Source organism: Monodelphis domestica, chromosome X, assembly GCF_027887165.1.
Source record: "Monodelphis domestica isolate mMonDom1 chromosome X, mMonDom1.pri, whole genome shotgun sequence".
Taxonomy (NCBI): Eukaryota; Metazoa; Chordata; class Mammalia; order Didelphimorphia; family Didelphidae; genus Monodelphis; species Monodelphis domestica.
The window spans coordinates 12,216,136-12,243,241 of NC_077235.1; the positions used below are offsets into that span (position 1 = coordinate 12,216,136).

At 36.0% G+C, this 27,106-nt stretch overlaps 1 protein-coding gene across 1 annotated transcript in view; it reads left to right on the forward strand.

Moving 5' to 3' along the window:
• The first annotated feature begins 213 nt into the window (after positions 1-213).
• LOC130456140 (ribonucleoprotein RB97D-like) overlaps positions 214-27,106 on the forward strand; it is a 110,359-nt gene continuing 83,466 nt past the window's right edge. The window contains exon 1 of the mRNA XM_056809354.1: positions 214-328. Coding sequence (XP_056665332.1) covers positions 214-328 — 115 coding nt within the window. The remainder of the gene's footprint in view (positions 329-27,106) is intronic.

The window sequence follows — 27,106 nt, forward strand, 5'->3', positions numbered from 1 at the left end:
CAGCCAGCATTTAGATTGCATCCTCTGGCAGGTGTAAGCTTTGAATGGCCTCTTTTCCTGTACATCTGCCTAGAATTTCTCCTTGCTGCTAAATAGAATTCAGTGAGGGCTTCTTGGCACAAGAAATGTCTTTCCCTTCTGACTTTGCCTTAAAACCCCTTCAACTGCAAGGATAGTGAGAGGAGCCATATGCTGCCTTTATTATGTGCTAGTATGCAGAGCCCTGTGTACTGGAGCATCATGGTGCTGGCGGTATCTCCTGAGCACTTGGGAAATAAAGTTTCAGTGAATTGGAAACTCATGTTTCAGCAAATGCCTTGGCAAGTGGGTAACCATCTGCATTGTATTCAGGGATGTTGGTTTGCCCCAAGTCAGAATAAAACTGATTTCACAATCCATAGTGAAAGTATCCTATGGAGTCATCCAGTTAAAAGGAGGTCTCAAATTGGCAGAAGCTTCAGTTGAGATCTGTTGTATGGACTCGGGGACTGGAAAGGGAAAATGAATTGGAAAGGGCACAAATAGATAGTTGGTATTCAGACTGCACCCATTTATAGGAATGTGAAAATAAGGGAATCCCAATCTAAAAGGAATCTCAAAGATCTTTTTACTAAGTCCCTGCATTTTACAGAAAGGTCCACTGAGGTCCAGAGAGGCCGTGAAACTGGAATCAGATCATACAGATATTAAAGAGTCAAGTTAGGATTCACATCCAGGTTATCTTAGACCAGCCCTCTTGTCTTTTTCCCTAAGTCAACTCCTGTGATTGGGATAATTTGTCACTGTATGTGCATGGGTATCTGTATGTGTGAAGGAGAATAATGGCCTACTGAAAAGTACCATTCTAGCTTATAACCCATGCAGTACTGCCAGCATTCTAAACAGATGGCAGCAACCTTAACAGAAGTACTAAGTAACCAGGTCAGAGGAGCAGAGATGCCAGAGAAGCAGGATAAGAGACACTTGTTGGTGTCAGGGTCCTGTGCATAGGTAATGGTATGTGAATCACTAGATATCTTTTTTTGTAATGTTTTACTGATGCTTTGCAAGAAAATAAGTAAAACCTAAAAAATTTAAAAAAAAACTTTCTTCTTTTCCTCAGCTTCTCTCCCCAGCCTCAGCTAATTCTGAACTTGAGCATTCCTTACACTATTTTAGACAATTATGGCATAATTTCATACTTATCCTCTGTATCGGCCTTTGTTTCTATCTTCTGAACATACATTATTGAAATCCTAGTTAGTTAGTGACATCACCCATTCATCATACATTAGAATTGTTGCCTTTTGTATCTTCAGATTTTTCTTTCTGAGAGTTTCTCATTCCTCCTAGGCTGACTTCCACTCTGAACTTTTAGATCATTGGATCCTAAATATTCCTCCTCTAAATACTTGGAAATCTATGTCATTCTATGAACATATTGCCTGTCTTTTTCTATAACAGACTCTCAGAGGGGATGGTCACTTCCCCTCAAAGTTATGTAACACTTGAAGGTTTACAAACTGTTTTTACATATATACTCAATTGACCCTCTATCATAGGTGCTGTTAATATTTTCATTTTAGAAATGAGGAAACTGTGAATCTGAGGTTTGAAGTGACTTGTCCACAATCAACTACTAAATGACACTCAGGCTTCAAACTCAAGAATCGTCTGACTTCAAGTTTAACAGGTTATCTACCATACCACTCTGGTGTGGATTTTGTGGAAAACAATTTAGAAGTCTCTTATTTCTACAACACAGTAAAAGCAATCCATTTCTTTTGGCCCATGGAAATCTGAGCTAATGAGCTATGTGCAGAGGATGATCTGAGTACCACAGTGGACCACTTTGAGCATTTATTATTCCCTAAGCCTATGATTTAAATGGTACTACATGATGTAATGTAGCTATTCTCTTACTTAATTTCCATCTCTTGGTCCTTTCTCAATTATTCACTCTTTACCTTGTCATCAAGGCTCAAAATAGTTTCACAAAAAGATAGGAATAAAAACAGAAAGTCAATTCAACCACTATTACTTGTGGGAAAGAATTTAGCCAGTGGGAAAATGTGATGCAAAAGAAAAATGGAAAAGAATGTCCCCTTTGGATGCATTTCCCCCCAAAAGTGAATCAGGAACACCTTCTTTAAAAAAAGAACGTAGACAGTAAACTCAATGAGGGCAGGGAATATTGTTTCTTTTGCATTTGCATCCCCAGTATCTAATGAACAAATATTTAATTATGGATTGCTGACACATGAAAGAAGCTAATTCCCAAGCTCTAAGGAACAATAAGGAACATTCACAGTTGGTATAATGTGAATTTTGTTACTAGCTGTAGGAGACACAGACTCGTAATGCTGGGTTGATGTCTTCTATCTAATGAAGATGAAAGTGGTCTTATATTAACCAGGAGTATCTAATTAGGAAGAGAACCATTTTGCTTGGAATGTGTAACTGAGGTGTAACGTAGCCTACAGATCTTCAAGTCATTATCCATTCTTCATGGTTCACATTGAAATGGACTCCACAGGTAGAAATGACCTCGAATATATCTCTAGCAACCTTTATGCCCTGCCTATAAAACTGAGTACATCAGAGATGTAGATGGTATCGATATATTCTTCCCAGTGACAATTGTGACATTAGAAAAGAACAAAAGATAAAGAAGTAAAGTGTTTGCTCTGTGGGTTTTAAAGAAGAGGATTTGGTTTTCTGGACTACGACTTGTGATGCCAAAAGAGTGAATACTTGGTAAAAGACAAAATATATCTTATGATAACCAGGGAGAATGTATTTAGCAAGAGATTTTTTAAAATACTTTAGACTTAAAAACTACAAGAGTAGAGATAAAAGCATACAGGATAAATTATAAAACTAAATGTGTCAAATTGTTTGCCTTCTCAAGGAAAGAAGGGAAAGAATTTAAAACTCACAACTTTTAAAATGAATGTTAAATTTTTTTGTTAACATGTAATTGAGAAAAATAAGAGAATAATTATATGTAAAAAAGTAAACAAAAATAACATGAACAGTAAATCAACCTAAGAATAGAAGCAGTGTGCCACGATTCTCAGAAAAAGAAGTCGTGGGAAGGATATCAGGACTTTTGACCTTCAATATTCATATTCTAATCCATTTTCTCTTAGCTTTCACCAAGACTTAGTTGAATGCAACTAATGAAAGGAAAGTAATAGTCAAAAGGTATATGTATGTGTGTGTGTGTGTGTGTGTGTGTGTGTATAATGTATGTATCACATTCCAAAGAAATAGATATAATAAAAGTGGATGAAAAGTAAAATTATATATGAATAAGTTTTATTACCTGAAAAGGAAACCCTGAACCAAAAGGTGGCATCGCAATCGAAGACATTTGGGTGAAAGTAAAAGAAGAGAAAAGCAGAAAGCTATTTGTGGTGGTTTATTATGAACCACCTGATGACCCATGTATATGGAGGATATTGTTATAATACAGACCAAAAAAGTGACAGAGGGATATCTCTTTTCTAATTATATATACAACTAGATGAAAAGCTTACCATTTTGTGTGTGTGTGTGTGTGTGTGTGTGTGTGTAGATAACATATGAATAGTGGATATTGGATATGTGTATATACATATATAAAATTGAATATGAAAAAGAGATTAGGTAGGATCTCATATTGTCAACTAAATAATGTTTTCTTGATTCCAAGACACATCTTTAAAAGGCCATGTTTTAAATGTGAGTGTCCTTGTGTTGCTATGGGTCATGGATCACCAATATTTCAAAAGAAGCAAAATTGCAGGTGGCATAATGGCAAATGGAATGATACATGATGCATTTAAGTAGGTTGTAGCATATTGCTAGTGATGTCTTATGTGTGAAACAGCATAAAAATCACTATTAGGAACATACATGACTGGAAAGGATATTGGCCATTTGTATATAAAGAGCACATGGACAGGCCTGGTGATGCAGTGATGTACACAATATATTATAATTACCAGAGAAAGGTCTCCAAATAAGTGTGACTTTCATCTTTTATGAAGAATTACTAGGAAGACCTAGTCAAGGATCATGAAATTTAGAAGGAATTTCGGAGGCCATCTAATCTAATCCATATCTGAAGAAGAGCATCTCCTCTAACCTCCAACAAATGGTCATCCAACCTTTCATTGAAGACCTCTGTTAAATGGAAGCCACTGCCTCTCAAGGCCACTCCCTCAGCTAGAATTTTGATTTAGTCTTTTTATATGGAGACTAAAATTTCCCCCTTGCTGCAACTTCCAGCTAATATTACTATTTCTATCCTCTGAAGCCAAGTGGAATAAGACTAAGCCCTCATTAATAATATGCTTTCCTTCTTTCTCATGGCATGCCTTCAAATACTGAACAAGAGTACCCTAAGCTTCTCCTTTCCTAGTTCCTTTAAATGGACATAACCCATTAAGTAAAGTCAAGCACTTATTAAGCACTATGTACTAATATGCTCCAGCATGTTCTAAGAACTAAGTCCCAGGGGATGAGAGGGACAATGTTAAAAAGAAAAGCAAAAAAGAGTCCTTGTTTTCAAGAAGCTTATAGTTTAATGGGAAAGGAACTATACAAAGAACAATATCTACAGGATAAATTGGGGATAAACAGTAGAATAAAGGGCATCAAATTAAAGAGAGCTGGGAATGGCTGTTCCTTGGGTATGCTCGGAATGAACCATTATCTAGTCTATATCTTGACATCTTTTATACATGAAAAGTGCAAGAGGGAAGGGTTGCTTGCACATAGCGAGAAGACATTTTTGATCTGCAGTGGTGAGGGTAGAACCCATGTCCATGAGATCATGGATCTACTCAAAATATTGACATAATTTTAAGAATTGATTCTCTTGTAAGTAAGAGCAGTGCTTATATTCCTAACAGTATCATCTCTCAGAAAATAAGTAGCAACAAAGCATATTATTTGGTGCAATAGAAAAAAAATGTAACTTAAAAGGCAGTAACCATGCCATCTTAGAGCTTGTAATAGCCATGGAAGGATCTACTTGGCAGAGTCAGACACAGGCTTATAGGTCTTACAAAAATGGAGTTCAGGAAGTTCAGATAAAATATGAGCATCGTCCTGTGGCCAAAGACTCTCAAAGGCACAAGATTAATGAGAAATGTGGAAGATGCAATCAACTATCCAGATCTCACATAAAAAAGACTGGGTTGGGAAAAGGTAACATCTAAAAAGATTGTTGTGTCTACATTAGGAACTCTCTAATGCACTCAGATTTTAAAAGCATTTTTTCAAAAGATGGAATCATAGGCATATAACCAAGAAAGACTACAAAAATGGTGCCATAAGGCTAAATCTGAGGCCTGTAAAAGTGTTAAAAGACCTCAAAATGGGTTTTTTTAAAAGAAAAACTATTTTCCAGTAATAACAAGGAAGCTTGAGGATAATGTTGAGAAGTAATGGTATCAGAGAGGCTTTTAGACATGTATATGAACCTTGCTAGAACTTCTTCAACAAGTAGCCACCTAATCTTTATTTGAAAACCCTCAATGAAGAGGGACTGGCCCATCCCTCTTTGTATAGCATTCATAGTTAGGACTTGTTTCCTTACACCAAGACTAAATTAGACTCTTGAGTTTCCTCTCCCTACTCTTAGCTGTACTTTCAGGAGCTGAGATAAACAGATCTATCTTTTCATCAGTATGTCAAATCTTCAAATGCTAGAATATAGCTCTCATTCTTTCTCCCTTTCTAAAACATGATGCTTAGAATTAAATATAATATTATAGGTGTGGTCTGATCTATTCACTGCAGTAAAGCTATCACTCCCATCATTCTGGACAGGATACCTCTTTTAATGTATTCCAGAATCACCTTCACTTTTTATACTATCATGTAATATTGTTGGCTCATACTGAGATTACACTTTACTAAAAATCAAGATCTCTTTTACCAAAAAAAAAGTTATGGAATCACACCATCATTATCCTATACTTGTAAAGTGGGTTTTTTTAAAAATAGAAGTGTAATCCCAACTTTGGGGTCAAGAACTCACTACTTGACTAAAATTGCTGGGGAAACTGGAAAACAATATGACAGAAAGTAAGTATAGATTAGTATCTCACACCCTATAGCAACATAAGGTCAGAAGGGGTATATAATTATGATATAGAGGGTAATACTATAAGTAAAATTAGAGGAACATAGAATAGCAAATAGGGGGAATATAGAATAGTTTACCTGTCAGATCTATGGATAAGGGGAGAAAGTTACAGAAAACATTAAGAAATATAAAACTAATAATTTTGATTGTATTAAACATAAAAAATTTTGTACTAACAAAACCAATGTAACCAAGATTAGAATAGATACAATAAGCTCCCAGAGGGAGTGATTTACAGCAAATTTCTCTGATGAAGACCTTGTTTTTCAAATATATAAAGAACTGATCAAATTAATAAGAATGCAAGTCATTCCCCAATTGACAAATGGTCAAAGCATATGAACAGGCAGCTTTCAATTGAAGAAATCAAAACTATCTATGGTCATTTGAAAAAATGTTCTAAATCACTATTGTTTGGAGAAATAGAAATTAAAACAACTTTGAGGTACTCTCTATCATATTGGCTGATATGAAAGTAAAAGAAAGTAATAAATTTTGGATGGGGTATGACAAAATTGAGACACTAATGAATCAGTGAAGTTACGAACTGATCCCACCATTCTGGAGGACAATTTGGAACTATGACAAAAGTGCTATAAAATTGTGAATATCTTCTGATCCAGTAATGCCATTACTAGGTCTGTATCCCAAAGAGATAAAAAGGGGAGGAAGATATATTTGTACAAAAATATTTATAGCAGTTCTTTTTGTGGTGACAAAGAATTGGAAATTGAGAGGCTGTCTACTAATTGGGGAATGGCTGGGCAAATTATGGTTTATGATTGTGATGGAATGCTATTGTGCCACAAGAAATGATGAGCAAGATGATTTCACAAAATATGAAAAGACTCACATGAACTGATGCACAGTGACGTAAGCAGAACCAAGACACCATTGTACAAAGTAACAGCAATATTATACAGTGATCCACTATGAAAGACTTAGCTATTCTCAACAATGCAATGATCTAAGATACTTCTCAAAGACTTGTGACAAAGAATGCTATGCTCAGAGAAAACTGATGGCATCTGAATGCATATCAAAGCATACTAATTTTCACTGTTTTAGTTGTGTGTTTTTATTTTTGGTTTTTAGTTTTATATGAATATTCTCTCACAACATGACCAATATGGAAAGATGCTTTGTATGATTATATATGTACAGCCCAGATAAAATTGATTATCATTTCAGGGATGATGGAGGAATGGAAAAGAGGGAGACAATTTGGATCTTAAAATTTCTGAAATCATATTGTAGAAATTGTTATTAAATGTAATTGGGTACACGTTGGCTATGGGAGAGGGATTGGGGGAGGGCAGGGAAAGAATATGAATCTTGTAGCCATGGAAAAATATTCTAAATTAATTAAATAAATTTTTCAAAGATAAAAATGTAATTGGGAAATATTAAAAAATATATGAGTATAGGGTTACTTATCTCTACTAGATTTCTTGTTATTAGATTCTTCTTATTGTTTGTGTTTTCCAAGTATTATTTAGAAACTGGCTTTCTCATCCAGACTCTAAGCTATTACCCCACAGCTTAATATTATCTTAAAATTTTGTAATTTGGCCATCTGTGCCTTTATTGTGATGACATTTTTAACTGCCTAGGGCCAAGAACATATTTCTTTGAGCATTCAACTGGAGATCTCCTTCCAAATGAACATCACTACTACTCTGTGTATCTGATTATTAACCTTTGCTGGTTTTGCCAAACTATTTGCTCTTGGCAGCTAGGTGGCACAGTGGATAGAGTGCCAGGTCTGGAGACAGGAAGACCCAAGTTCAAATTTAGCTTCAGACACTTACTAGCTTTGTGACCCTAGAAAATCACTTCACCCTGTTTGTCTTAGTTTCTTTATCAGTAAAATGCATTGAAGAAGGAAGTGTCAAACTACATCAGTATCTTTGCCAAGAAAAACCCAAATGGGGTCGCCAAGAGTCAGACACAAGTGAAACAACTCAGCAAGTGCAATAAAATTATATTGGCCACGTCTTTCCATCTTACCCATAAGCTTCGATTTGAGATTGACCAATACTTTGCTGTAATCTTGGTGTCTCTTATCAACTGTATTCCCCTGATCTGCTTGTCTTATAAATTGGAATATATGAGGTTAGTCTAGCATGAACTGATCTAAGTGTGTGTTTAATCAATTTTAGTAGGGCTGACTATTCATGATCCATTTTAGTGTTTTCTTGGCAAAGATACTGGAGTGTTTTACCATTTCCTTCTCTGGCCCATTTTACTAATGAGGAAACTGAGATAACCAAGGCCAAGTGACCCAGCATCACACATCTAGTAAATGTCTGAGTTCAGATTTGCATTCAAGTCTTCATGACTCTAAGTGTGTCCCTCTATATACTATGCCACCTAGTTGCCCCTCTTCTCTTTCTAGATGACAGGTTCAAATATCACTATCTTAGACTAAATAGTTTAAATTTGGATAACAAAGAATCAGATACCAAAATAGTCAAGGAGCACTGGAGATATCCCTAGGTGCTTTAAATGAGTTCAAATGTCACAACTCAGGTGAAGTAAAGCCTCATGTACAAAAAAAGTGCTTGTAGCAGTAGATTGTTGATAGGAAACACTGGCAATAACTTTTAGGAATCATGGAGGATGGAAGAAGTCTTAGAAGAACTGAGATGGCCAACTGGCATTCCAGTTTTTAGAAAACAAAAAAGGTAGATTCTAGAATCTCTATAGATCATTTAGAATGATATTGATTCCAGAGTAAAAAGCCAGAACTGATGTCTTATGAGCTTTTAAAAAGAGAAGCATTAATCATTAGAAGCAACTCTTGCCAAACATAACCTCATTTTCTTTTGTGATCAGATTACTAGACTAATAGAGCAGAGGAATGATACAGATGTAAGATATGATTTCAATAAGGCATTTTGTAGGTTGTCTCATGCTACTCATGAATGAGACAGAGCACTGTGATCAGAATGGTGGAATGGTTGAGTGTATATATATATGGGTGTATATAGCTGGTTGAATGTCAGTACTGAGAAGATTGGCTGACAGATTGATGACAACCTGGAATTGCTCTTGGCCTATGCCACATCACTCTCCCTGTCCTTGGTTTGCTTGTTTAATATTTTCAGTGGCCTAGGGAGTCAAGATGGTGGCATAGAGGCAGTGAAAGTTCAGACTTCTGAAAACCCTTCTTTACCAATTAAAAACAAAATGCTCCTAAGAGACTGAAAACCAAATCTAACAACAGGACAGAGCTAAGGAACCCTCCTGTAGGACTCAAAAGGTACACCCCCAAAAATCCTGAATTCGAGAACACTCAGATTTAAGGGGAAGGAAGGTCCCAGGACCCCTCCCCCACCCAAAGTACTGAGCCTCCAGCAGTGGCTGGAATCTCTGGGCAGGCAAGGGCACTAGTCTGGAGGAAGTACCTTGCAGGCAAAGCTGTGCCAGGCTCAGGGATCTGAACACAGGCGGCTGGGAGGCAGCTCAAGAAGCAAAGAAGAGTCAGCCTAGTCTCAGCAGCAGAGACACTCCACATTGCCCCCCCTTTCCCAAGGTTTTGGCCTCAGGGCACATCCAGTACTGCAAGTTCAACTCAACTGGGCTTAATCTCATCAAGATTTCAGAGGGAAGGGAAGCTCAAGCTCCAACACTCCTCTCCCACAAACTGCTCTGAATGCCTTGCTAAGCTCCAAGGATGAAGGCTGACAGAAAAGCACAACCCACAGATCCAGCGCACAATGAGAGGAGCAAGAGTGCAGGCAACTACAGGGGGGGAAAGAAGGGACGAATATGAGCAAACAACAGAAAAGGGAAAAAGAAATTACAATGAGCAGCCTCTATCCATGCAATGAACAAACAGCATATGGAACAGAGGAGTATCAAGGAACACAAAGCAGAAACACAGAAACTCCAGTGAATTGGATGCAGGTTTTGGAAGAACTTAAAATACAATTCAAAACATAAGAGAGGCCTGAAGATAACTGGGAAAAGAACTTAAAAATCAAGATAAGTCATCTGGCACTGGAACTAAAATATGAAAATAGTGTCTTGAAAGCCGAAATTAATCATCTTGAAAATGAGACAAAGGAGAAGAAGGGTGAGGCAAAGAAAATGAAAAATGAAGCAAAGGAGATGAAAGATGACCTCCAAAGAAAATCAGAACAGACAGAGAAGGATGAAATTCAATCTTTAAAAACAAGAATACAGCAATTAGAAACAAGCAACTTCAAAAGGCAACAGGAAACTATATAACAAAATCAAAAAATGAAAAATAGAGGAAACTATGAAAAATCTCATTCACAAAAAAAGATTTAGAAAATCTTTTGAGGAGAGACAACTTAAGAATCATTGGTCTACCAGAATACCATGACAAAAGAAAAAGCCTAGATATCATCCTATAGGAAATTATCCAAGAAAACTGCCCCAAAATTCTAGATCAGGAGGGAAAAGTGTAAATTGAAAGAATCCACAGATCACCTCCTTTACTTAGTTGCCAACAGACAACACCCAGGAATGTTACAACCAAATTCAAGAACTACCAGACCAAGGAAAAAATGTTAAAAGCTAAGAAGAAATCATTCAGATACTATGGAACTACAGTTAGGATAACACAGGATCTGGCTGCATCTACACTGTATGATATTCCAGAAAGCAAGGGAACTAGGTCTACAACCAAGGATCAACTACCCAGCAAAACTGACTATAATCTCACAGGGAAAAGTGTGGTCATTTAATAAAATAGAAGTCCAAGCATTTGTAAAGAAAATATCATACCTTAACAGAAATTTTATGCCCAAACACAGAAGTCAAGAGAATCATCAAAAGGTAATTAAGAAAGGGGAAAAAAACAAAAACAAAATAAAACAAAACAAACAAACTTTTCTTAAGGGACTCCATGAGTTAAAATGATATGTTTACCTACAAGAAAACAGGATATTGGTAACTCTTAAAAATTGTTATTATCACCTGGGTAGCTAGAAGAATTATACTTGGAGGGAACAATGACAAACTGTATAGGCTGAAATGGGAAGACATAAATAAATATATATATATATATGTATATATATATATATATATATAAACACACATAATGAGAGTTTAGAAGAGGTTAATATTAATATAAATGGGAAAAGAAACAAAATGGGGTAAATTTATATGTCACAAAGAAGCACATGGTGGGAAGGGGGAGAGAATATCAATATACTGGAAGGGTAAAGAGGTTGGAGATAGGAAATCCTCAATCCTTATGTGCATTGAAATTGACTGAAAGAGGGGAAAAAATCAAATACACTGGGAAAGAGGATTAATTTGTGTCCTATAGGGAAGTAGAAGGGTAACAAATGAACTAGTAGGGAGGGAAGCAATACAAGGGAAGGAGAGTGTGGGGGTAGTTTAAAAAGACTGTAAAGAAAATAATTGGGGAATAAGAAGGGAGTTGGGTAGACAGGGAAGTAAAATAAGGGTGGGAATTAGGGGGACTGATTAAAAAAACACTAGTGTAGGAGGAAATAGTGAAAGAAGAAAAGGCAGGATTAGGAATGGAAATCAAAATGCTGGGAAATACACAACTGGTAATTATAATTCTGAATGTGAATGGAATGAACTCACCCATAAAATGCAAGGGAATAACCAAGTGGATTAGAAACCAAAACCCTACCCTGTGCTGTCTACAAGAAACACACATGAGGAAGTTAGATACGCATAGGGTGAAAGTAAAAGGATGGAGCCATATCTCTTGGGGATCAACTGATAAAAAGAAGGCAGGAGTCTAATCACGATATCTGACAAATCCCAAGTAAAAATAGATATAGTCAAAAGAGAAAGGGAAGGTAATTACATCATGATAAAAGGCAGTATAGAGAATGAGGAAATATCAGTACTCAACATGTATACAACAAATAGCATAGCATCCAGATTTCTAACGGAGAAACTAGTGGACCTCAAGGATGAAATAGATAGAAAAATTATACTAGTGGAAGACCTGAACCTTCCTCTATCAGAATTACATGAAACAAACCAAAAAGTAAATAACAAAGAGGTAAGAGAAGCGAATAAATCTTAGAAATATTATTTAGTAGATATGTGGAAAAAAATAAATAGGGACAAAAAGGAATAAACCTTCTTTTCTGCAGCACATGGTACATTCACAAAGACTGACCTAGTACTAGGGCATAAAAACATTACGAACAAGTAAAAAAAAGCAGAAATAATAAATGCAACTATTTCAGATCACAATGCAATGAAAATACTAATTAGTAAGGGTACATGGAGAGGCAAATCAAAAATTAATTGGAAATTAAACAATACAATTCTCCAAATTTGGTTAATTTAAGAACAAATCATAGAAACAGTTATTAATTCCATTGAAGAAAATGACAATGATGAGACATCCTTTCAAAATCTATGGGATGCAGCCAAAGCAGTACTCAAGGAGAAATTTATATGCTTGAGTTCATATATTAACAAATTAGGGAGGGCAGAGATATCAATGAATTGGGCATGCAAATTAAAAAACTAGAAAGTGAACAAATTAAAAATCCTCAGATGAAGACTGAATTAGATATCCTAAAAATCAAAGGCTAAATTAATAAAATTGAAAGGCAAAGAACTATTGATTTAATAAATAAGACTAGAAGCTGGTACTTTGAAAAAACAAAATAGACAAAGTACTAGTCAGTCTAATTAAAAAAGGAAAGAAGAAAACCAAATTGACAGTATCTAAGATGAAAAGGGAGACCTCACCTCTAATGAAGAGGAAATTAAGACTTTGATTAAAATTAATGTGCCCAATTATATGGCAACAAATATGGCAATCTAGGAGATAGGGATGAGTATTTACAAAAATAGAAACTGTCTGGACTAACAAAGAAAGAAATAGACTACCTAAATAACCCCATATCAGAACAAGAAATTGAACAAGCCATCAAAGAACGCCCTAAGAAAAAGTCCCCACATCCAGATGGATTCACAAATGTATTCTATCCAACATTAAAAGAACAACTAATCCCAATATTATACAAACTAAATGACAGAATAAGTAAAGGAGTTCTACCAAATTCCTTTTATGGCACAAATATGGTACTGATTCTAAAACCAGGCAGGTCAAAAACAGAAAGAAAACTACAGACCAATCTCCATAGTGAACATAGATGCAAAAATCTTAAATAGGATACTAACAAAAAGACTACAGCAAGTGATCACGAGGATTATTCACTATGATCAGGTGGGATTTATACCAGGAATGCAAGGATGGTTCAATATTAGGAAAACCATCCATATAATTGACCATATTAACAAGCAAACCAACAAAAACCACATGATTCTCTCAATAGATGCAGAAAAAAAGCTTTTGACAAAATACAATACTCATTACTATCGAAAACAATAGAAAGTATTTGAATAGAATGGCCTTTCCAAAAATAATAAATAGTATATATCTAAAACCATCAGCCAACATCATCTGCAATGGGGATAAACTAGATGCATTCCCAATAAGATCAGGAGTGAAACAAGGATGCCCATTATCACCTCTATTATTCAAATTGTACTAGAAACAGTAGCAGTATCAATTAGAGAAGAAAAATAAATTGAAGTTATTAAAATAGGCAATGAGAAGACCAAGTTATTACTCTTTGCAGATGATATGATGGTCTACTTAAAGATTCCTAGAGAATTAACTAAAGTGCTAGTCGAAATAATCATCAACTTTAGCAAAGTTGCAGGATACAAAATAAACTCACACAAGTCTTCAGCATTTCTATATATCTCCAACACATCTCAGCAGCAGGAATTAGAAAGAGAAATTCCATTCAAAATCACCCTAGACAATATAAAATACTTAGGAATCTATCTGCCAAGACAAACACAGGACCTATATGAACACAACTACAAAACACTCTCCCCACAATTAAAACTTGATTGAAACAATTGGAAAAACATTGATTGCTCATGGGTAAGACGAGCTAATATAATACAAATGACCATCCTACCCAAACTTATTTATATATTTAGTGCCATACCCATTGAACTACCAAAAAACTTTTTTACTGAAATGAAAAAAACATAACAAAGTTCATTTGGAAGAACAAAAGATCAAGGATATCCAGGGAAACAATGAAAAAAATGCAAAAGAAGGAGGCCTTTCAGTCCCAGATCTCAAACTATGTTATAAAGCAGTGGTCATCAAAACAATCTGGTACTGGCTAAGAGACAGAAAGGAGGAGCAGTGCAATAGACTTGGGGTAAGTGATCTCAGCAAGACAGTCTATGACAAGCCCAAAGATCCCAGCTTTTGGGACCAAAATCCACTATTTGATGAAACTGCTTGGAAAATTAGAAGTTAATATGGGAGAGATTACATTTGTATCAACATCTCACACCCCACACCAAGATCAACTCAGAATGAGTGAATTACTTGAATATAAAGAAAGAAACTATAAGTAAATTAGGTGAACACATAATATACATGTCAGATCTTTGGGAATGGAAATATTTTAAAACCAAACAAGAGCTAGAAAAAATCATGTAAAATAAATAATTTTTATTACATCAAATTAAAAAAGTATTGTACAAACAAAACCAATGCAACCAAAAATAGAAGGAAAACAACAAATTGGGGGAAATATTCATAATAAACACCTCTGACAAAGGTCTAATAACTCAAATTGATTTTTTTCAATTTTAAACATTTTTATTTGGTCAATTTCAAACATTATTCATTGAATACAAAAATCATCTTTTCCTCCCTCCCCTCCCAACACCCCTCCAATAGCCAACACACGATTCCACTGGGTATCACATGTGTCCTTGATCCAAACCCATTTCCATATTGTTGGTATTTTGCACTAGGATGTTCATTTAGAGTGTATATCCCCAATCATATCCCCTCAGCCCCTGTAGTCAAGCGGTTGTTTTCCTTTGGTTCTAACCCTAAATATGTTTCTAACCCTAACTGTAACCCTAACCCTAAATACGTTAGTTCCCCATTAGTGTCAATGAAATGTCACTGAACAACCTGCAGGGATCTATGAGAAAAAAAACACTATCCACAAGCAGAGGACAAACAGTGGGAACAAAATCACTAAAGAAAGGCAACTAATTACTTAAATTTATAAAGAGCTAAATCAATTATACAAAAAAATCAAGCCATTCTCCAATTGATAAATGGGCAAGGGACACAAATAGGCAATTTTCAATTAAAGAAATCAAAACTATTAATAAGCACATGAAAAAGTGTTCTAAATCTCTTATAATCAGAGAGATGCAAATCAATACAACTCTAACGTACCACCTCACACCTAGAAGATTGACTAAGATGACAACAATGGAAAATAATGAATGCTGGAGGGAATGTGGCAATGTTGGGAAATTAATACATTGCTGGTGGAGTTGTGAATTGATCCAGCCATTCTGGAGGGCAATGTGGAACTATGCCCAAAAGACAATAAAAGACTTTCTGCCCTTTGATCCAGCCATAGCCCTGCTGGGCTTGTACCCCAAAGAGATAATAATGAAAAAGACTTGTACAAGAATATTCATAGCTGCACTTTCTGTGGTGGTAAAAAATTGAAAAATGAGTGGATGCCCTTCAATTAGGGAATGGCTGAACAAATTGTGGTATTTGTTGGTGATGGAATACTATTGTGCTCAAAGGAATAATAAACTGGAGGCATTCCATGTGAACTGCAATGACCTCCAGGAATTGATTCCAAGCAAAAGGAGCAGAACCAGGAGAAAATTGTACACAGAGACGGAAACACTGTGGTACAATCGAATGTAATGGACTACTCCATTAGTAGCAGCAGTCCAGTGATCCTGAAATACCTGGAGGGATCTACAAGAAAGAACACTATCCACATTCACAGGGAAAACTGTGGGAGTAGAATCACCGAAGAAAAACAACTGCTTGACTACATTAGTCAGGATGTAGGCTCTAAATGAACATCCCAGTGCAAACACCAACAACATGGAAATGGGTTCTAATCAAGGACACATGTAATACCCATTAGAATTGCGTTTTGGCTATGGGAAGGGTGGGGGCAGGGGAGGGAGGGAGAGAATATGATTCTTGTAACCAAGGAATAATGTTCTAAATTGACTAAATCAAATTTAAAAAATAAATATTTTCAGCATGTGATAAAGATATAGGATTGTTATCAAATTTGTGGATAACACAAAGGTAGGTGGGATAGCTCATATACTTCATATCAGAATCATTATGAAAAAAATCTGAATTGAGTAGGGTGATGTACAAAAACTAACAATGAGAAAATTAATAAATCCAAATGAAAAGTTCCATAGTTTTGTTTTTAAAAAACCAACCCTACATATATGAGAGGAGAGAGAATGGTTAACCAGATACCATGTGAAGAATCTAGAGGTTTAGTTAATTCTGAAATCAGTTTGTGAACCAGCAATATGACATGCCTGTGAGAGAAGTTAATGCAGTCTTTGACTGTATTCCTAGTAGTATCTCATACAGACTTTAGGTAGAAAATAATCCCACAGTATTCTGCACTAGTCAGACACAGCTGGGAGATGGTGCTCATTTCTTAGCCCCACGTTTTAAGAAGAACATTGGTGTTCATCCAGAGAAGTGCTGCAGCCCAGATGGTGAGATATCTAGAGTGAGTGTCATATGAGGAAAAGTTAAAAGTGATGGAGATATTTTGCCTGGAGAAGAAAAAATGTAAGAGTTGACTTGTCAGCTGTCTTTACATATTGAATAGGCTGCCATGTGGAAGAGGGATTCTCTGTAGCTTGGAGCGCAAAGTTTGGGCCATTGGGGCGAAAGCAAATATTGGTCCAGTGTCAGGAAGAACTTTTCAAAAGCTGTCCACATGTGCAATAGGGTGCCTCGTGAGTAATTGAGACCCCATGGAAATATTTTTAGTTGAAGTTGGGCAAGTCATTTGACCTCTGTTTGCCTCCATTACCTCAAGTGTATAAAGGGGAATAATAGTTCTTCGGAACATAAGAGGAGATAGTATTTGTAAAGCACTTAGCCCAGCAGGTAGTAGGTACTCAATAAATGTTTATTTCCTTCTTTTTCCCATCTGTCAAAAGGTATTTCAATGTAGGTTCTTGTTTTGGGAGATGAGCTGACAATCCAAGATTCCATATAGTACCAAAGCTGGTTATTTGATTTTGAAAGGCTTAGGTAATGAATTTCTTTTAAATGAAACTCTCACTCCAACTCTTCGTTCCCTACCTTTCCTTTTTCCACCCCCACATATGTGCACAATTAAACATTTCCTCGGCTACAACAAGCTCAAGAAAAATGACTTTAAGGTTTCCTCATGTGTTTATTTTTTGATGAAATTTAAGAAGTCACAAACTGGAAGTAATTCAGTTACCACGCCTCCTGGCAGAGAAAGAGTTGCTGTTCACTGATGTATCTCCCTTTCCAGTGTGTCATTTCTCTGTGGCACCTTTGGAAAACCAAATTTTGCAAACTTATTAGTTGCAGAGCCCTACTTAATGACCCAGTTTAGTAAATGCAAAGCACCTACTATGAGAAAGGCATATAAGCAAACTACCAAGCAACAGATATGAAAGGCAAGAGTTTATGATTCCAACCCCAACTGAACAATACCTGGTTTTGGACAAAGCTCCTCTCTTTCTGTCAGGTTGACCATCTGTAAAATGGGAATAGAAAAGTGGCAGAGAAGGTTAATTACTTTTAGCAGCCCAGCACTTTAAAGATGAACAAGTGTTACTATTTTCTGCTTTGCAATCTTCAGTAGTTATTAATATTAGCATTATTTTTCTCATCTAAGATCTTTGGCTCCAACGTTCATCTATGATTTTTAAAAGCTTCTTTTTTTATTTTAAAGATTATTTGCTAGGGCACAGGAAGAGTAACCCAGGGAAAAGATTTATGTGGGGATGGAACCTATCTTAATCAGTTAAGGAAATGCATGCTGGAAATGAATTCAGATATCAGCAGGACATGCAGGAGACTAAAGAAAAAAGAACTTCCTCTCTAAGAGGATTGCTCTGCCCACTTCTCTGGGCCATTAATTGAAGACACTGGATACATGAGCCACTGTCCTCAGCCATTCTGATTGGGAACAGGGAGTGGAAAAGTGGCTGCTGCTTTCTAAGACCCTTCTCAGAGCAACCTTGTTTCAGAATTGGACTTCTCTGCTACCACCAGAAACAGATCCCCTCTTCAGTTCACACCACCCATAGTCAGCCAACCTTTGCCTAATTAAATTCAGCATAGATTTATTATGTGTTAAGCCCTATGCTAGGGGCTGCTAAGACTACCAAGACACAAGTGCAACTATCCCTGACTTCTATGAGATTACTGTCTACTGGAGGGAAGCAGTGTTTATGCAAAGAAATGTAAAATTTATTCAAAGTAAATACAAAGCAATTTGAGGACTGTGGAGTGCTAACAATTGAGGAAATTGCAAGGCCTCAGATGGAAATGCTAACGATTGAGGAATGCTTCATGGATGGGGTACCACTTGAGATGAATCTTGATGGGAACTAGGGATTCCAAGTGGTAGAAGTGAGGAGGAAGAGCATTCCAGGTATGAGGCAGAGCGTATACAAATACATAGAAGTAGGAGAGGACTTATTTATTTGGGCCTGCTGTTTTAGTTGGAGACTGACTTCTTTCAGCTTCGATTCATCTCAGTGTACAATGAGATTGTTTATGCTAGGCATTGGCATACTGTGGTCTATGGGCCAAATCCAGCCAGTCACCTGTTTTTTGCCAAGTTAAGAATGATTTTATATTTTAAAATGAAGTTTATTGTGTTTTTAAGATGTAAGATGCATTTTAAAATAAAAGTTTTATTTTATTTAAAATATTAAGAAAAAAACAACATTCTGACCTCACAGGCAGGATATAGCCCTAGTGGGCTGCCCCCATTTTATATTCTTGTTGCTACTGATTGGCTCATGAGGATTTAAAGAAACTGAGTACTAGCTCAGCTTGAAGGAGTTTACAGCACATTATCCAAATTAGCCCATTATGGTTCCTTTAAAGTCTTAGCTAACAAGTCATTTATGATTGAAAAGTAGTTGTGAATTCCAAGCCAAAGGAACAGATCAAATGAATGCCCACAATTCGTTTCTGGCACAACGTGATAACTTTCTCAACATTTTCCTTTTTTTACTAAAACCCTTACCTTCTGTCTTGGAATTAATACTGTGTATTGGTTCCAAGGCAGAAGAGTGGTAAGGGCTAGGCAATGGGAGTCAAGTGACTTGCCCAGGGTCACACAGCTAGGAAGTGTAGAGGCCAAATTTGAACCCAGCACCTCCCATCTCTAGGCCTGGCTTTCAATCCACTGAGCTACCCAGCTGCCCCCTGGTTTTTTATATTAATGTTCTGTCTCTCTGTCTTATGGGAAAGATGCTCTTTGTTTGGCTCTTACCTGCCTTGTCCATTTTTCTCAATTATTTAGATGTGGCAAGAGGGACTCCAATCCAACAAGGTTAAGGGAGATGATCTCTGGCTAAAGTACATCATTCTCTATCATTTCTCACTAAGCTAAGGATTGAGTAGAACAGTAAATCAGGATTTTCCCACCCTCCAGAAGAAGCACTTAATTTTAACTGAATGTCAAATCGTTAAAGGTAACAAAGATGGAGTGCAAGCAGAAGCACTTGGGAAAGAATTATGATTCTATTCTAATTATTCCAATTTATTTTTTAATGAAAGTATTCTCCTGTAATTGTTTTGATAAATTTTCTTACTATTCTCCTCCTCCATCACATTAGAATTATAGAGGAATTTCTTTTGCATTTTGTAGTTACTGGCCAAGTGACACCTTGTGAGAGCAGAGTTGTTTCTTTAAGATGAGAAGTTCATTCTTTTTCTAGAAATCTTCTAAAAGTCACATTGTTATAGTGCATTCAGAATTATAAAGCACTTTCCTCACAACCAAAGCACAAGAATTATTATTCCTACTTTGTAGAGGAGAAAACAAAAGGTCAGAGTGAGAAAGTGATTTGTTATCAAGGCAAAATTCAAATCTAGGTCTCCTGATGACAATTATAGCATTTGTTTCCTACATATAATGACACCTAGAAAAATGAAATAGAATCATAGATTTAAATTAAAAGGAATATCAGAGGTCATATATCTCTAATCCTGTCATTTTACAGATGAGGAAACTGATATCCATAAAGATTTCTGTGCCTAACCTAAGGTCACAAAAGTAGTTGATGGCAAAACTAGGGTTTCAAACCCTGGTCCTCTGGCTCCCAATTAATATCTTTTCTGTTCCCAGATCTTTTAGGGTTAGGATTAATTTTAGGGCTCTGGCCAGTCATACTCTGAATATCCTCTAATGTGTATGATCATCCATTGAGAGGGTAGAAAGTTAATTTGTATCCTGTCCTTCCCACAGTTGCAAATCGTGGAACATATCTCTAACACAGCCACTTTTCCCCTTGACCCTCAGCACTGCTCTACTTTGTCTCTTTTTTTTTTAAACCCTTACCTTCCGTCTTGGAGTCAATACTCTGTGTATTGGCTCCAAGGCAGAAGAGTAGTAAGGGCTAGGCAATGGGGGTCAAGTGACTTGCTCAGGGTCACACAGCTGGGAAGTTTCTGAGGCTAGATTTGAACCTAGGACCTCCCTCCCATCTCTAGGCCTGGCTCTCAATCCACTGAGCTACCCAGCTGCCCCCTCTACTTTGTCTCTTAACCTCTAAGTCTTCAATTGAGATGCTAGCCCTTCCAGACAGTATCAGTTTAACCATTAGGCTCATACCATTAGGAAAGTTCCTCCCAGCACTGTCATAACAACCCCCTTTTCCTCAGATTACCTCATGCAACAGAAAAAAAATTAAACAGCAAAAAAAAAAAAACTAAACACACAGCCAGAAATTCCAAAAATCAAAGAAGATTTAAGCAAAATTGAAAAAAAATCCAAAAACGACTTTTGAAATGATAAATAAAATTAGAATTTTAAATAAAAAGAATAAATATAAACAAACCGTTAGCTAATATGGTCACAAAAAATAAAAATGTCAACAAATAAAAAATTAAAAGAGAGAATATAGAAAAAATGTAGGGAAAACTATTTTGTCTAATCATATTCCAGCAAACATAATTTAAATTAAATGGATGCATATTTATAAAAATATGAAATCATTTATGTGAAATTAAATTAGAATATTTTAATATCTCACTCTTAGGAAACAAAAAATTGATCAAATCATAAAAGAAGAAAACTATGGAACTAGACTGTTTTTCAAGCAAATTCTATCAAACTTTCAAAGAATAATTAATTCTAATTTTATATAAGTTGTTTGCTGAAATAGGGAAAGATCACATGCAGTGAAATTTCTTCTAGGGGACAGATAGGGTCCCAGTGCCTAAGCCAGAGAAAGAAAATTGTAAATTAATATCTCTAATAAATGTTGGTTCAAAGACTTTGAATAAAAAATTAATATATAGACTATATACAGCAACATATTAAAAAAAGATTGCATACTATAATCTACTATAATCTGGTTGGATTTAAGGTTTAAAAATTAAAGTTGGACTAACTATATGAGAATGTGGTTGCTGAAATTTATATATCTCAAGTTCAATGACTTTAGCAGCTTTATTTATAAAATGGAAAGAGTAAAAGTAGAGAAATGAGAGAGAAGGTAGAGAAGGTATCTATTCTGTGACACTAGATAATTAATCTGGTCTGATTTGAACCAGGCAGGGCTCATTAACTCTCTACCAGAGAACCATGTGTCAGAGTGCCAGTGGTGAATAAAGCAAGGGTTACAGCCACAAGGCCTCTTCCAAGACAGAGGGCCTCTCTGGAAGCTAGTCCTTTCAGGAGCCAGAAAAGGAGTCAGCCCTTTCCACTCACCCACATGGTAGTCCGAAAAGAAGATCCCAAGAGCAGTCTTACCAGAAGCAGTCTCAGGTCCCAAGCTGGAGCTCTTCCAAGGCCAAGTTTGAAGGAGAAAAAACTGGTCACAGGAAGTTGCAACTACTATTAAAGAACCTTCCTTGTGTCACTTTCTTTGCTTTCCTTCCACTTTACTGGAACCAGTGGCAGTTTTAGAATTTTCTTAGCACTTCCCAGGGGACAATCAATCCTTTTTGAGTTGTCACCCACTTTTGCATGTGGGTTGTGGACCTCCCCTCACCTAAGGAAATGTGGGGGTGTATGTGTGTCTGGTGATTAAATCTAAAAGTAGGCAGGGGAGAGATAATCCCATCTTCACACTAAGAATGCTGAGTTGATTCAATATTAGGAAAACCATAAACATAAAAGAACATATTAATAGTAAAACAAAGAAAACCATATGAGATACAGCAAAGTGTTTTATCAAAATACTCACCCCTCTAGTTTAAATACACACATACCACACAAAATCATGCACAAAGGCATAGAAAAATAAACCTTTCCTTAATATGGAAAATAGAATCTGCATAAAATAAAAAACAGGTGTTAACTAGATTGAAAAAAAAAACACTAGAAGCCTTTCTAGTAGGATTAAAGGTAAAGCAGTGATATCTATTGTGACCACTCTTATGTGTTATAATTCTGAAAGTATACGATATGAAAAGGGAATTGAAAGACTAAACATAGACATGAAAGACTAAGTATAGGTAAAAAGGGAAAAAATTGCTTTTTGTACATAACATAATGACTTACTTGGAGAGCTTGATTCAACTAAAATCATAAAACAATAACTTGAGTAGACTATGAAAATATAAAATAAACTCATAAAATCATCTATACGTTACTAGCAAAATCCAGTAGTAAGTCTCAACAAGTATTTATTAGGAACATAGCATTGTGCTAAGTACTATGAATTAAAAAAGGCAAAACAGTTCCTGGCCTCAAGGAGCTTCCAGCCTAAAGGGGGAGTACCCTGCCACATGTCTTTCTTGGCTAGGTTGCCCTAAAGGCACCATTATTTTGACTGTTAAGAATCACTGCGTTATGGATTCTGGGCAGCCTTCTCTCTTCTAACATCAACCTAACACTTTAAATGGTCAAATAATATCAATAGATTATTTTCAGGAGAAGAGATGCAAGCTATCAATAACTAAATAAAGATGTTCCAAATCACCAATAATAAAGATAATACATCCCACTAATAAGATTAACAAAAGTGAGAAAGGAAAATAGTTGTTGGAGGGGCTGTGTAAAAACAGACATACTGATTGCTGATGATTGGATCCATCTCATCTGGAAATAATTCAGGACTATGCATAAAAACTTCCTTAAATATACTAAATTGTGCATATGCTTTGACCTAGGCATACAACTCCAAGAGATTAAGAAAATGTTTCATAGCAGAACTTTTGTTGTAGCAAATAATTAGAAACTAAGTGAATGCCTATCAATTTGGAAATAGTTGGACAAATTATGCTATGTGAATTGAATTAAATATTATTCCATTATTAAAAAAAATGATGAAAGGAACAGAGTCAGAGAAACCTGGAAAAACGTGTATGATCTGATAAAGAGTAGAGCTAATCTCTTCTGTGTTTATGTTTTAGACATTCCTGGGTCTGTGATAGCTTTTTGTCATGAATATCCTTTTTGTGTATTAGTTCTTCTCACCTTAATTCCTGAAATGCGATATTGTGTTAGGACCTGGCTTGGTATACTTCTCTAAAGAAGTTAGGGCCTTGGTCTATACTATTCTGATTTTCCCAGGGTCTTGCTGATGTATTTTGCGGTATTAAGTTCTATGTTTTTCAAGGATGTCAGTGGGAATAACAGACTCTCAGCAGTCCCTAAACAATATGCTCTAAGATGAAGCCTGATTGCTGTCTCCTTGGTCGGGGCTTTTCAAGCTTTCTGTTCCAGTTTGATCTAGGCAATTCAGTTATAGGTTTGCCCTTGGTTGGAGTTTCAGCATGTTGCTGCTGGCCACAGTCCCATCCAGCTATCTAAAAGGTTCTACAGATTCAGAGTGTTCAGTCTGGGTCTGAGCTTCTAGTCATTGTTAATTGGCTGTAGACCCCAGTTCAAGCTTGTAGATTAAAATGTAACCTTGATCCAGGTCAGAGCTATACAACTGCTAATTATTTCTTTTCCTTCTCCTTGCCCAATATATAACATAAAGTTCAGTTCGTGGTGGATCTGGGACTTTGACTGTCACCACTACTACTTGTTGCCCTGGTTGCATAATTCTGGTAAAATCTTACAAAGATGAATGATGAAAATTTATTAATAGTATTGTCTCATAAAGTAGAGAAAAACAGTAGATGTTAAAAGCCGTGTAAAGAAAGCATGGCTGCTACTCAGTCACATATACCAAGGGCATTCAAGGATGAAATAGAAAAGAGAATATAAACAAAAGAAGAAGAGCAAAGATTTTCAAAAATTATTACAACAACCTTTTCTCCCTCAAGGGCAGTGGAACCACCATGCTTGGATTCTAATAGCATCATCCTGATTTGTTTACAGAGAAAATAAAAAGGGCTTTAGAAAGAAAAAGGCTAGAATTATATGTCTATATTTTTACATTTAGATAGACATATGTGTATGACATTATACATATTATATATACAGACACTGTGGGTGGGTATGATCGATCTCTCACTGTCTATATACAGAAACAAAGAAAGAGAGACATAAGCATTTGGGGCTCAGGGAATTGCTCCTTCTCATTGTTTGTGATTTTTTTTTCTCTTTTCACTTGATAAATTGAATTTAATCACTGTAATAGCTAGCATTTACATAACACTTTAGGGTTTACAAAGCACTTTGCAAAATTTATCTCATTTGACCATCACTACACTCCTGAGAGGTTAATGCTATCAATTCCCTTATTTTACAGATGAGTAAACTAAGGCAAACAGGAGTCAAGTAACTTGCCCAGGGTCAAACAGCTAATAAGTGTTTGGAGCCAACCTTGAAGTCTATTCTTCCTTACTCCATGTCCAGCATTCTATTTATTGTACCACTTACCATGGGATTTTTAAAATATTTAATCATCCTTTTTGATATTTAATCTCTTGTTTTTTAACAGACCCAAAGTGACTACTTGGCATTTTTTGATAACATAGGGTGCCATCTGGAAGATGTTTTATGTAGATCAAATTCTCCATGTGAGACACATAGTATAGTTTAGCCAATGAAGAATATTTTATATCACCTTGATTTTCCCATTTATCTCTTCTTCTTATAACAAAAAAAAAACATTTTTAAAAGTTAAAAATGAGAAAAATTCACAAAACCAATATATACATCAAAAAAAACCCTAGTATTATCTGCAGTGTCCCACATCTTTGGGCCTCTGCCCTTTAAACAGAATAGGATTATCTTTTTATATCTCTTCTTTGGAGCCAAGATTTTCTTTTGTCATCGCACAATAGTCATTTTCTATTCCTTTGGAGTTACAATTCCTCATTGTGTCTGTTGTTTTCTTGGTTCTGCTTATTTCATTTTCAGTATTTCATCTGATTCTTTCCTTGATTCTCTGTATTCATCATAATAATTGTTTCTCATATGAAGTCAATATTCCATTACATCCATGTACCACCATTTTGTCTAGCCCTTCCTCAGTTGTTGGGCTACCACCATTTTTTTCTTTTTTTTAGGCTGAAATTATTATAATTAATTTCAATGTCATTTCTTTTGTGCATTTCCTGTTTTTTATTTCCTATAGAGTGTTTCAAAGTTGTCTTCTTAATTTTCTACCACATGGCATTCTTATTACTATCTTATTTCTTGTATATTATAAATTTTGATTTTGGTTTTGACATGTTGATGGTTTGATTGTGCCAAGATAGTGACATAGGGATAACTGCCACATTCACAGTAAGCCTTTATCTGGTAAAATGAAGTCAATATGAAATGAGGAGCAGTTGGCTAGATAGAGTTGGCTTCAAGTCCAGGAAAAACTGTGTTTCAGTCCATTTATTTTTCTTCATTCATTCAAGTTCCCCTTCTAGTACAAAATGGTCATGTTATCAAGCATGCCACTTATCCCATCAATGCCCTAGGCAACTCTTGAAAAACAAAAGGGACGAAGAAGGACAATAAGAATTATACTTTTTCTTGGACTGGAGGAGATCACTCTTGACACTCTTGCTTTAAATAAATGAAGAAAGAAGGAAGTTATAGCTAAGTAGATAAAAGAATGGCTCACAGATATTCCTTGGAGAAGCAAATAAAGGAGGTAGCAGACTGGGTCTTATGTGTCCCAAACCTACAAGAAATATCATTTCATGGATCATATAGTTATTACATATGGCACAACACAATTGAGGCATACATGGAGCACTAGATTGATTGCTGAGGATAAAGTAGTGAAGAAAGTCTATGAAGAACTTGATAAGACACTTCAATGGTGGCTTAAATGCAAAAGTGGAGAAAGGAATTGATGAGAAAAAGTCTAGGTACAAGCATGTTTTAGGAGAAAGAAATGAGAAAGACCAGTGACTTATCAATCCTGTAGAAGCCTCATGTCTCTAAATCACAAATGCTTTCTTCAAGAAAAGAACCAGAAGTTGCTAAACAAGGCAAGTTCCACATCGATAGACTTTTACAAACAATATTCATGAGTGGACTGCATCATACAATGAACTAAAAGAATGAGAATGTAAGATCCTATCATGCTTGTCATACATTAATTATGAAAAGGCTTCTCACTCAATAGGCTTTCTTGTAATAAGGTGTGTCCCATCCAGGGGCAGCTAGGTGGTGCCGCAGTGGATTGAGTTCAAGTTTGACTTCAATCACTTGCTAGATACTCTGAGTATGTCATTTAACCTTGTTTGCCCCAGTTCCTCATATGTAAAATGGGATGGAGAAGGAAATGGCAAATCGCTTCAGTTTCTTTGCTGGGAAAACCCCAAGTAGGGTCCCAAAAAATTGGACACAGCTAAAATGACTGAAAAAGAACAACACTATCCAGGTATCAAGATCATTCAAGATTCCTTTGGATGTGTAATTAAAGAAATAATACTGTTCAGTTACCCTCTAATAATAAACATCAGGTGAGCAATAAATCAGAATAAGAGGTGCTCACAGAAAGTATTTGCCTTTATGATGGAGGAGG